The sequence below is a fragment of the Ixodes scapularis genome, unplaced genomic scaffold (assembly GCF_016920785.2).
Source record: "Ixodes scapularis isolate PalLabHiFi unplaced genomic scaffold, ASM1692078v2 PGA_scaffold1__304_contigs__length_218370807, whole genome shotgun sequence".
In the NCBI taxonomy this organism is placed as follows: Eukaryota; Metazoa; Arthropoda; class Arachnida; order Ixodida; family Ixodidae; genus Ixodes; species Ixodes scapularis.
The window spans coordinates 100,400,616-100,413,846 of NW_024609846.1; the positions used below are offsets into that span (position 1 = coordinate 100,400,616).

Below are 13,231 nucleotides of genomic sequence, written 5' to 3' on the forward strand. Positions count from 1 at the left end.
CAGCGTCCAGACGTCACTGCAACCCATGCGCAAGAAGCAGACGAACTTGGGCTCCGCATAGCCACCGACAGTTATCGTCAGCCGATGTGAACACCGAAGAACGAATCACAAAGCAGGAAGCGTAAGAAGCGGTGTTTCTAATGAGCTTTCAGCGACCATAGGAGGCGTTTACTCGTCCCTGTGGCCGTGTCTTTACCCGTATTTCGTGATCTGCGACAGCGCCTGGGGAAATGCCTTCTCGTTGAAGATGACGAGGTTCAGGTGGGTGCAGGCCTGCTTGTCTTCGCGCAGGAATGGAAACGGGTACGTGTCCGTGCAGCGTTCAGTCACCTCCCACCAGTCACTCTCGGAGCTCAAGTTCCGGAAGGCCCCGTTGCGCAGGCGCAGCGTTAGGCGCCGGTAGGTGTCCAGTCCTGGAATGTCCAGGGCCCGGACTACCTCCACTTTGCCCTTACGGGGCACCAGCAGGTACCTGAGGGGGATGGGATAAAGACAAGGCGTGCCAACTTTTCTTTGATGTCAGTCATGTTTCTTCCTTATGAATACATATCTATCAAGCCGTGGGAGTCCTGCATATATCCGCCATGACTGAAAACGGCCCGGTAAGTCTCCATCGCCTTTGCCGGGCCTTTGGCATAATCCTATATTAAATTATAAATACGGCTCTATATATGGTAAATAATTACTGCGCTAATTTTTATTTGAAATAAAATGTTGAGGGTTTCCGTCGCGAAGAAACAAACTATCAGCGACGCCCCAAAGGCTTCTGGGGAAATGACAACCTGCAGGGTTTCAACCCTCCACTTTGCGGTCCAGAGATCGAAACGGAACCTGAACGCCCTGGAGGTGCATGGTCGCTATTAAAAAATCCTAATCATGCTTTTTTTTTTTTTTTTGCAGTCAATACTATTTCGGCATGCCGGAGAATGAAGTAGGAAGTGTTATAACGCAATAGACCACACCCTGATCTCCTTAAGCTACCGGTGACCGTGAATATAGGGGATGAGAGGGGCAAGACCTGGAGGTCAAGTGTGGCTGTCTGATTTTGTTTCCCAGCACAAAGAAGCATAAGTTAGTCTACCGACCGGAACTGCCAGCCCACACGTGAAAATCCTTATCAGGACTAGCGCACCAGTTGTGCACACATTGCCCCAAAACATAAAACGTGCTTCCATGTTAGCAGAATTATGTGCCACAGACATGAGCCGCGTACTGAGAGTGGCATGTCTCGAATCTGGATCGCCAAAATATTTCTGGGGGGAAATGAAACGCCCGTTGCCTAATCGCCGAGGACTTTCTGAGAAATCTCACACCTTGAAAGCTCATCGCACGCGCGGCATGGGCATCACAAACCTGGGCAGAATTGGGGGCACGGTGACGTTTTCCGCCGACCCGGTGAGCATGTTCGACAAGCGCATCCGGACGGCCTCGTCCATGAGCTGCACCGAATGCTCGTTCTCCACCAGCTTCTCAGCGTTGGTCTCGTCGTCTACGTCTCGCGTGAAAGACCACTTGAGCCGCAGCGTGACCGCCGAGCTGCGGAGCTCTTCGACGAGGGCGTTCCTGCTCGGCGGGCTCACGGTCCACACGGCCGTCGAGTTGCCGTTCAGCGTGATCAGGGACACGTCCGACACGTCGTGGCTTGTCAGGAAGCCCTGGGCCAATGCACTCGACTTGTACTCCGCCTGCGGAGCGATAAAGGCAACCTACACTGCAGTCGGCTCTATACAGTCACAAGTGATGGCTCTGTAACCCCGATGGACACTGTGGTCTTCTCTTGCGGCCGGGAGGGGAGGATTGTCCATCACAACTGGCTAATTAAGTGAAAACAAGTAGACAAGCGAGCTAGTTAATGATATACATATTAACCCTGTAGCGAGGGGACAAGAAAGGGAGGAACAGACAGGAAGCGCCGAACTGCGGAGCTTCGTGGCTCTTCTTTCTTTTTTTTATACCCTCGCGCTAGGGTGTCTGCATGTCTGGCTAATAAAGTTTCTCAAAGGTCTCTATAGCTTATCTGAGCTCCGAGATCTATCTCGAATCGCATAATTTTACTGTTCAAAGCGGTGTCTTCTTTCCACTATATTCGAAAGTGAGACAAGATAGTTGATAATCGGCACTGACGGAGGTAGTCTATCGAACCGACCTGCGGTAATGTAGCCCTAAAGCGCGAAACACATGTACGACGAAACCGTCCGATCCGACGTCCGACCGCGCAATACGACGGTCGGAGGCGAGGGTTTTCAACGCTCTCCGATGCTACGAAAACCCTCTCCCCCCCAAGGTCATTCCGGCAGTCCGCACGTCGGATCGGAAGGTTTCGTCGTACATGTGTCTCCCGCTTAAACGTCGTCTATATTGCCGCGGAGATGTGGGGACCGCGCTAGGCTTGACAACTCTTTTGAGATCGCCGTCGCTGATGAGATAACCCTTTGGCTATTCCATCGGTGCGTGTGTTGGACGTGGGTATTCGTGTGGTCCCCCGTCCCCGATGGCTATAATAACGGCCGCGGGTCATAACGCTCGGCCACCTTTGCCGTGAGCTCCGACCTGTTCGTGAGGCGGAGGGCCGCCTGGCTTGGGGTCTCTCCTCTTCTCTCTCCCGGAGGGACCTTTTTCCGTTCCCCCGCTCGGACGCGGATCACTGCTGGCGAGGAGGTTTAGCCTTTTCTTTTCCCGCTTTCGGGAAAGGGGCTCGTCCGGTGACCGCGAAAGAGATCGGACGTGTGTCGGCGACTTCTCCGATGCTTCCCCCATCTTGGCTCTCCGGAACCCCGCGTCTGGCAGGTAAGGACCTTTTCTTACCTTGCCGGCGCGGGGGGCATTTGGGATGGGGACATTGTAGTTCATTAAGAAGAGTGTTGTAGTAAATGCTCTTGGACTCTGTCCTTACTTTGGTACGTCTTCTCTTCCACTATATTCGAGAGAGTGAGACAAGGTAGACGATCACTGGCACCGACGGAGGTAATTTATCGAACCGACCCGTGGTAATGTAGCCCTAAACGTCGTCTATATTACCGCGGAGATGTGGGGACCGCGCTACTAGGTTTGACGTCTCCTTTGAGATCGCCGCCGCTGTTGAGATAACACTTTGGTTATTCTATCGGTACCTGTGTTGGTAGCTAGCAAATCCCACACATATCAGCCAGGTATGGGAGAACGGCGAGCTCCCCAGGGAGTGGAAACACTCGGAAATTATCCTCATCCCCAAACCTGAGAAGGAGCTCTGCCTCGACAACCTGCGACCAATCGCCCTCACGTCCTGCGTGGGAAAGCTGATGGAACGGGTCGTCTTCAAATGGCTGCAGCTGCACATGGAGAAAACGGGTGTGTTCTCGCACACCATGTTTGGATTTAGAGAGCACTTGTCAACCCAGGACGTCATGCTGCAGCTAAAAAAGGACACCCCTGGCCCCATCTTCAGGACGACGACCCAAGCGGTGCTCCCTCTGGACGTCAAGGGAGCTTTTGACAATGTGGGCCACCAACTAATCCTCCGAAACCCGAGAGTCACCATTTGCGGTTCCAGAATGTACAACTACCTGCGTGACTTCTCTACGGAACAGGACAGCCACCATTGGTGCAGGTGACCTCCACACGGGCGTCATACCCCCAATAGGTGCACACCGCAGGGCGTGGTGCTCTCGCCATCTTTGTTCAACCTGGAAATGAGCGGGCTGCCCCCAATTCTGGAGCGCATCCCGCACATTAAACACTCTCTGTACGCGGACGATCTCACAATCTGGACCGTGTCTGGGTCTGACGGAGCGAAGCAGGACACGCTTCAGGCGGCAGTCGACGATGTTCAACGGTACCTACGCCAGGGTCACCTACACATCTCGGCAGCCAAATCGGAATTGACCCTAGTCTGCAAGACCCCAAGGTCCCGCCGCAAGTCGGAGCCCAGAGACGAGATACAAGTCTTCCTGGACGACGGCTCCTTAATCCCCGTAATGCCGCGTGCTAGAGTCCTAGGACTCCACCTTTAGGAGGACGGAAAGGCGACCCATACCCTCACACTCCTCCAGAACCAAGTCACCCAGATTCGACGCATCACGCACCGAGTCGTCAGCCGGCGGCACGGCCTCGGAGAAGACGACACGATCAAACTGATTAACGCCCTGGTAGTGTCGCGCATCATCTACGCCACACCCTATCTGAATCTCACCAAGGGAGACGAGGATAAGCTAGATGTCCTCTTACGCAAAACGTATAAGACGGCCCTCAGACTCCCCCCTTACACCTCCACAGAAAAGCTACTCAAGCTCGGCGTCCACAACACGTTTAGGGAGCTGGTGGACAGCCACCTTGCCACTCAACGAGACCAACTTGCCCAAACTCCTGCTGGCAGAAAGGTCCTCGAGTCGCTCAAGATTCCCTTCCAATGGGACAAAGAAGACACCACGGCACCCCTCCCGAGACACATCTGGAGCCAAATCAAGGCGCACACGATCCCCCGCAACATGGACCCGACCCTCCACGCGGAACACCGCAAAGCTGGGGCAAGATTCTACCAATAGGCGTATGGCAAACGGGCTGATGTCTTGTACACAGACGCGGCCACATATGCCTATCAGCGGAATGCAGCGGCAATATGCGTCGTGGATGGAACTGGGAGCGCCCGAATCACGGCGTCGCTGCGTACCTCTAATACGACCATTGCAGAGGAATTCGCCATCGCCATGGCCATTGTACTCGGAGATCACGTCACCATCATGAGCGACTCACAAGCAGCACCGCGTCGCTTCCTAGCAGGCCGTGTCTCGCTGAAGGCACTCAAGGACCTCACCCAGAGAGACCGACATGACTTCCCCACAGTGGAACTCATATGAATCCCAGGACAGGACGAGGTGAAAGGCAATCGGTGCGCTGACACCAATGCCCGAGCATGCACCCTCCGGGCCGCTCCTGCCGCCACATTGCGACTAGGGCTAGATTCATACTTTATTCCGGTCCGAAACAGGTACTCCGAAATCAGGGCCTACCACCGTGGCCAGAGGCGTGAATACACCCCGCCCCACAAAAACCTCAACAGAGGGGACGCGGTCGCTTGGCGCCAGCTCCAGACAGGAGCGTTCCGCAACCTAGCGCTCTTGCACAAATTCTCCCCTACAAGCTACAAAGCCGAATGTCCGCACTGCGAGCAATATGCATCCTTATCACACACCGCGTGGTTTTGCACAGCTCACCCTAACATCCACCCCTCCCACCCTGATCCCACTCCCGAGAACTAGGAAGCCGCACTGCTCAGCTCGACTGCTTCCGAACAATTAGTCGATCGGGCGGGCGAAGCTGACAGCCGACAGCGTTAGCCCAAGCAGCTCCAGAAAGTGAATTTCGATCGGCCGACGGTTGGCCAGTGTCTGGACAGCTTGGCCACTTTAAGTGCTTGGCCACCGGAGATACAAACAAGGCCGGCAAGGGTCCGGCCACAAACTAGTTGTTTTTAGCTTGTCCGCCGGAGACATAAACACTGCCGGCAAGCGCCTGGCCAGAAGTGCTGATTTTCAGTTTGGCCACCGGAGGCATAAACACGGCCGGCAAGTGTTTGGCCAGTAGTGCTGATTTTCAGCTTGGCCGCCGGAAACATAAACATGGCTGGCGAGTGTTTGGCCAGCAGTGCTGATTTTCAGCTTGGCCGCCGGAGACATAAACACGGCCGGCAAGTGTTTGGCCAGCAGTGCTGATTTTCAGCTTGGCCGCCGGAAACATAAACACGGCCGGCGAGTGTTTGGCCAGAAATGCTGATTTTCAGCTTGGCCGCCGTGGACATAAACATGGCCGGCAAGTGTTCGGCCAAAAGTGCTGATTTTCAGTTTCGCCGCAGGGACATTCATAATCTAAACTTTCATCGCGTTGACGAAACTTTGGCATAACGACGGGCAGCGAGAGAAGCATCATGAGCGAGTGGTTGGCAGGATATTAGTGCGTGCATCGCTCGAACACTGTTAGCGCAAGCAAACGATCACCGTTTTATTCAGTTTTTTTTTTTTCGTTAGACTTGAAAGGCTATTGTCTTAACTAACACTGTCGTGTGATACGTTCATTTGGAACATTACCAGAAGTGGGAAAATATAGTGCCCGTCGTTGTTCTATGAAAATAAAATACGAAAACAGCGCCCACGTCATTTTCGCGCTAACAATACCGCTCTGTCGCTGCGCGGCACTCTTAGCGCGAATACCACATCCGCGATTTTTCCGTTAGTGCTCCACATATTTACTTCCCAACTGCATTCGAAGAAAAAAAAGTTGTAGTCGGGTGCATCGGGCGCACATAACGCGCCCTCCGTAACGGAGGGCGCGTCCCGGAAGACGCGCCCTCCGTTACCCAGCCAGTGTATACTTGTACACCGACCATAAGCCCCCTTCTCTACCTTAACAACCTATAGGTGCATCAATGCACTCAGCTTAGTAAACCGCCACGCTAGACACGCTTCCCAATCAGCTTGTGCTTAAATCGGATAAGATTGGATATTTCAGGCTTTGTGTTTTGGAAGAACATAAACAAGACGTCTCTCATATATTGATTAAACTTAAGCTAGTCTCAGTAATGTTTTATATAGGTGCTAGGATACTGATTTCCTAAGTCAACGAAAGCTAACAGCTTCGGTTAAAACCGCAACGGAAGCGTTCAAAATCGAACCACACGTAAAAGAAAAAGAAAATGAACATCTCGACCTAGATGTGCAGAACGCTGGTTTTGTTGTTAACAACGTGGTTGTTGGCGGGTGGTGGGCAACGCCGTGACGCCATTGACGCTATCGTGGTGATTGACGCCAGTGATGCTCGGCCGTACTACACAGTAAAAGTGTTTACACCTTTAAGGGTGTAAAAGGGGTGTTGTTGCAACTTACGCCCTTGGCTACACCCTTTTAACACTTTTAAAACTAGGAATAAAACCTCATAATTTTAACGAAAAGGGAGCTGTTTCGTGTTGCACCCTACATTTAGTGAAGAATGTGAGAAGGTTGCAGGAAGAGGGTGCTACATAAATATTGTGAAATGGTTTTGGAAAGCTTAAATATGGCTCTGTCCATAATGTACAGGTAAGATTTCTGCTTGAAAAGCAACAGTTGTTAGCAGTCTAGTTTTTTATAATGTCAGTTGTAATTCATGCAAATAGCTGATAATAAGGTGCCTCTTTTGCATACAATTTTTATCTTTGCAATCAACATTTTATATATCAGTTCATATTTAATTTTCTTACAAATCACTCTATGCTCAGAAATTGCAAAGTAGGGTGAAATGCTCTATACTAGCATGGTTTACAAATATTTATTGATGGAAGTGTACAGTAAAAAAATCAGTTAGTCTCGAGTTTATATCTGGCAACATGAAATCAAAATATATTGAAAATGTTTGACAAATATTCATGACATGCTGCTAGAACCCGTCACATGACCATGTCAACCTGAGTAAAATATTCATTTGAGAATATGGTGACATGCACAACAACTCACACACATAAAGAGGCAAATCCCATAGTAAACCAGTCCGAGACATCCCATACAAAAATGGCCTATGGTCGTCTATGGAAAATTCAATGGCAGGCTATCACCCCCTGTAGCTTTGCATGGTCGGCCTTAGAAATTTATAGATACAGCTGCAGCCAGCTATAGAAACGTTTAGGGCCCTGTGTCTAAAGACTCAGGGCTATGTTTCAATAACAACAACAACAACAATAATAATAATAATAATAATAATAATAATAATAATAATAATAATAATATTAATAATATTAATAATCAATAAGTTAGTGTTTTAACAGTGTCCCGGGACATCCAATTTTCTTCTTGCGGGCGCAGTGCAATAGAACGCACAAACAGACGCGCGCTCGCAGTCGCACACATACACGCGCGCACGCACGTACACACGCATGCACACGCGCAAACCCACGCCCGCGCGCAGACGCACACGCACGCACAACCAGAGACGCACACACGCATGCACGCGGACGCATCCACTCGCGCGCGCACAAACACGCACGCGCCCATACACGCACACACACGCAAACAATTACGACAAAGGAAACGTTGCTCAAGTTAGTTTCGGTTTATGTTTACACAAAAAAGAAACCTAAAGTTTAAATGAAACCTAAGATTTACTCACTTTTTGTAATGTTTTACATTATTATTCTAAGGACATTCTTATTGTTACTAATCTAATAATAATTTGCTTAGTATCGTTCTAAAAAAATAACAATAAATAAAAAAGGAAAAGAGACTCTTGAAGACTGCGCAAGGCAATCGCTATTGCAATCAGCTTCCGTTGGGCTCGGTTGAATGGTCGTTAAAGTTCCGGATGTTTCGGAAATCTTTTTTTTTTTTTTTTTTTTAGTAAAGCTATACGCACTCCGGAGTGCGCTTCGGACGGAAATGGCTATACGCACTCCGCTTTTCTTGTATAAAAAGAGTGGACACAACGAGTTTCCTAAGCGGTCCCATGGCATAGGGGTTAGGGAGTCCGCTTCATACGCAAGTGGACGCGGGTTCGATCCGCGGTGGGCCTACTTTTTGTTTTTTTTGTTTTTTTTTTCTCAAACATTTTGTTTTGTCGAGGCATTTGGCGATATTTACGACATTTCCTTTTTTGCGATGAACAGTAAAAAAAAAATATCGAATGTTGTCGAGAAACTTTGCAGAACTAAATGGTATCGGACTCCCTTTCCGGAGGTGCGATCGGGGACAGCGGGGCTTGGATTACCGGCTGGACGCCGCGAAGCGGCGTGTACTGGTTACGCTTTGTAATTAGCAGCCGATACTGTCGCCGCGAAGCGGCGTGAACGCAGGCGGGGGGCTGTGTTAACGAGCGCCCCAGTGATTCACGCGCCGTTCGAAAAGGGTGGCCCGAGCGGCATGATCTCTCGGAGGAGTGCGTATAGCCATTTCCGCGCGAAGCGCACTCCGGAGTGCGTATAGCTTTACTCTTTTTTTTTTACGTTTTAGCCGTTTTAGTGGATATTTTAGATATCTTCCTTACGAATACCGTGTTCAAGAATAGCAATCGATAACTGAGAGCTGGGAGACGCTGCGTCTTGCCAACGCCCGTAAGTTCAGAACCGCCCATGCACGATTCGTGCAAACGCCGGTAAGCAACTTTCTTTTGTTTCTGCGAAGTGGGCTGCTGTTTCAAACTTTGTCGTGTACCGTGTGCTTGCTAAGCTATGCTTGATTCTAACTATGCTTCTGCCCTGTGTTATTTCGTTATTTGAAAAAAGCGTAACTTCTTCAAAACCTGTGGCTCGCTCCGCAGTGTGAGAAAACTTCCCGTGCGGCGGAACCGTGGGCATGTTCTGGGCGCCGTCGTGCGGCGCTCGTCCGACGACGCTTGTGCGGAGCGTTCAAGTGCCGTCTGACGGCAGTCCAAGCATTCAGTCGCCGTCCCAAAGTGTTAATCACAGGTCATGCTAGTTCTGACGTCTTGTCCTGACAGCCGCTCGCCACCGATTTGTTTCATAAGGCGGGAGCTAGAAAAACGTTACAAGAGCGAGCATGCAGCATGATTTTTTGCATAAGCTAATTAATGCCTGTGCCGTAGAGACGCGCGGTCTCTTCGTCATATTCCCGTGGGTAAAAGCGCTGAAAACAACAGACAAACAACGCCCTGTGTTGTTTGTTTCTTTTACTTTTCCGTTGTTTTTAGAGCTTTTACCCTCGGAAATTAGGTCTCTTCGCGTTTACCGAACCGGCACACTTTTTACGTTTACGATTGTGTGATGCAAAAAATAAAACGAGTTTAGATGTCACGTTTTTTAGTAGTGGTGAAAGCCACTACTAAAAAGAGTGACACCCGCCTTGCACTTCCTGAACGATGGCACCATGAGGAAGGGGGAGCTGCCCTAAAGTGAATGCAATGGCAGGTGGGTCGTTCCAGTGAACCCCAGATGATACCAAGCAGAAAATTATTAATAAATGTGTTATTAAAAACATGGAATGTGAATGGCACGGACAAGAAGGAGGAGATCAACACAGCGCTGTGTTGTGTTCATATCCTCCGTTCCCATATTCTTCATGATTTCTTTTCAATAATTGGCTACTAACTAGTCCAATCATCAGCACTAGTCAATAAAAGTATGCTGCTATTTAGTAGTATGCATTAACACCGTGCTTGCAGTTGAATCCTACAGTCATTTCTTAATAAACAAAAACGAGGGTGCAAGCTAGCTAAACAGGCTAAACACATAATTTATTAAAGACGGATTCTCTGAAGGACGACACAAACGCAGAGAAGTATCAAACACAGCTGAGCATTAATGGCCACAAAAATGAATAGGCGACTCAAAAAAGAAAACGTAGGCTAAGACATGAAGTCAGTCTTTACGATTTCTCTTCTGCTTGCCACTACTTTACAAAGGGAATTCCTTTCTGGGCCTTACAGCATTTTACTGTTCACAACCCCTGACATACCTAAGGACAGTAAACATAAAAAAGCAACCTACTAACATTTGGGTAAATGTGATTGAACAAACAACAGGGAATGCCTTGAGCTTTCAACCTAGGAAATAACTAGGAAATAAAAAATATGCACAACATCAAGATTAAAAAAAAAAAAAAAACAGACGGACGCATCACACCTGTTTCTAACAAAAAATATAGGCCAAGAAACTTCCACTCGATGGCAAAACACAGGGAAGGCACTAATAGATATCTAGGTTTCATCATTGTTAGTGATTCTTTCAGTATACACTTGTGGTCACTCTCTTTAGTCAAAATTATTTCAGTAGTCTTCTATAAGGCCACACAATTATTACATTAGATCACGTGTTTTGACACAGCTGAATACAGATCCTTATTTTTCTGCAACATTTATACTAAGTTCAATCGGTCCTTAATGCAGGGTTTTGTCGCATGAAGTGTTCTATGAATCGAGCGAGAATTTCTAGCGGTCCTTGGGACATGTCGTGCTGTAGACTTATGTATTACTGGCTTTTCTTTGTTACTTTGTGGGATATGGCAAGCGGTATTGAATTTATTGCAGGTCCCAGCTGCACCAAGCGAGTAGACTCACCGTCAAAGACCGCAAGCCGCTATCTTCAAGCCGCGCAGAGTGTTCTATGAGGTGAGTAATCATGTTTGGCAGTCTTTGGTACATGCAGTGCTGGGGGTTTATGTAAAACTGGCCTTGTCCGTTTGAACCAGTTTTACTTCAGAAAAAAGTGGACCTCTATAGTGGGATGGTGCACGGCTGCATGCACATGCACCCGGTATTTATTATATTTATATATACATAAATACAAAGCTTTCTATTTTGATTCAAACAAAGTAAAAAAAAGAACAAAAAACGGCTTGAGTGTTACTTGGATGGTGACTTCAATGTGTGTTTGTGGGGCTCAGAGGACATTACATAAGGGGAAAACCCTTAGCAGAATGTTATTCAAAACTAATTAACCAAAATTTTTAATAATGGTTTTTTGGGGTATGTTTCAATTCTAGTTTCAAAGGCAGTGAATATTAAAGACTAACACAATTGACACAATTTGCGAATGGCAACAAGTTTCGAAATATTCAGTGATAAAAATCTGCCTTTTCGTCGCCCAATTCCAAAATCTTGCGCGCAGAAGGCCTCAGGATGTCGTGCTTCGGACGCACCTTCACTATCCTGGAAGTATGACGCCGATGCTTCCGCCAAGGACACACTGTCGAGATAGTGACGACGTACCCGGTATGCCCAGTTAAAAATAACCATTGGGTCCAATTAGTTATTGACAATTAGAACCAATGGGGAATCCTATCTGTGATTTCGGACTCCTAGTTAGAAAAAGTCAATTGGTTCCAATTAGTTGTCGACAATTAGAACCAATGGGGAATCCTATCTGTGATTTCGGACTCCTAGTTAGAAAAAGTCAATTGGTTCTAATTAGTTATCGACAATTAGAACCAATGGGGAATCCTATCTGTGATTTCGGACTCCTAGTTAGAAAAAGTCGATTGATTTCAATTGTCGAAATCTAATTGAACATCACCAATTCGAACCAGTTCGGCATTGTCAATAGGATGCAACCAATTGGAAAAAACCTATTTCTGTTTTTGGACTCCCAATAGGAAAAAAGCAATTGGTCCAACTGTTCAAATCATATTGACAAATACAAATTGGGACAACCATTAGTGTTTGGATATCCCAAACTAGAAAAAGTTGCAACTAGATCTAAGGTAGATAATCACACAGTCTTTATTTAACTTGTTAGAAATGATTTCTTGCTTCTAGGCATCGTCGTTTTCTTCCAGGATAGCAGCTGCAGCTTCCCTAAAATAAAGGATAAATATGCATTAAATGACCTTATGGGATTATAAATGTTTAAATCAAGCTTAGAAATATACTAAACTTTTTTTTTTTTTTTCGCTGCAAAGAAATTAGTTGCAGTGGTATAAACCTGCTGGCCTTGCATTAAAAGGCAAACATCCCTGGGTGACTGAAACACTCTGGTCAAAATTAGGAGATGAAGCTTTTGCCGAGACTGGGCTAAATTTGCATCTGGGATGGTCTAAAACTACTAAGTTTCCTATGAGCCTGTGAGACATAATCTCTGCTATAAGGAGAAGAAACAGTCAATTCAAAGGCATCTCTGTAAAGCTGCCCAGTGCACCTGAAATATGCTTAAAGTGTGCAGGGGTGAAAAAATAAGTGTCTTTCATATCTCGAAAAGAAATCATGCATTGCAGGCTGTGTTCCAAATCTTACTCGAATGGATCAGAGGCAACGCAAAACGCGGGTAGGTTTTTGAACTTACCCTGAGTGAGACAGAGTAAATTTTGAAACATAGCTGCAAATAGTCCGCCGGATGAGATGCAAAATTTTCGGCACCTACTGTTATTTTATTAGAAGTCATCAACTTCCAGAAGTAATGACCCGACATCACCGACCGACCGACCCCCCCACCCCACTTCCCACTCATCGAAAATTCCCCCGAAATTGCTTAATTTTGAATCCCAAAGCTTCAATTTTTGAAAAAAAAAATTGGGTTGTGTGTGTGTTTATACAGCCTAGAACTTGGTCTGCCTCACAGGGGCGACGAGTCTCCCAGCTGTAGATGAGCAATTTAGCCAGTGCGGTACAGCCGCTAGCCTGGGGTCTTTAACGTGCACCACGCAGTAGTGATACACGACCGCACGCCGGTACGATGCTCATCCAGATCGAAACGGGCAGGGGTGGGGCTCGAACCCAGGATCCCTGGGTTCTGCAGCGCGAGCTTTCGCTCCACGTGCTCCGAGCTGGTGTGCGCTAGACCACTCGG

At 47.8% G+C, this 13,231-nt stretch overlaps 1 protein-coding gene across 1 annotated transcript in view; it reads right to left on the reverse strand.

Moving 5' to 3' along the window:
• Nucleotides 1–13,231, reverse strand: part of LOC8030804 (piezo-type mechanosensitive ion channel component-like) — a 48,281-nt gene that overhangs the window by 4,207 nt on the left and 30,843 nt on the right. The window contains exons 9-10 of the mRNA XM_042290279.1: nucleotides 1,354–1,685; nucleotides 197–472 (exon numbers count right to left, since the gene is read on the reverse strand). Coding sequence (XP_042146213.1) covers nucleotides 197–472; nucleotides 1,354–1,685 — 608 coding nt within the window. The remainder of the gene's footprint in view (nucleotides 1–196; nucleotides 473–1,353; nucleotides 1,686–13,231) is intronic.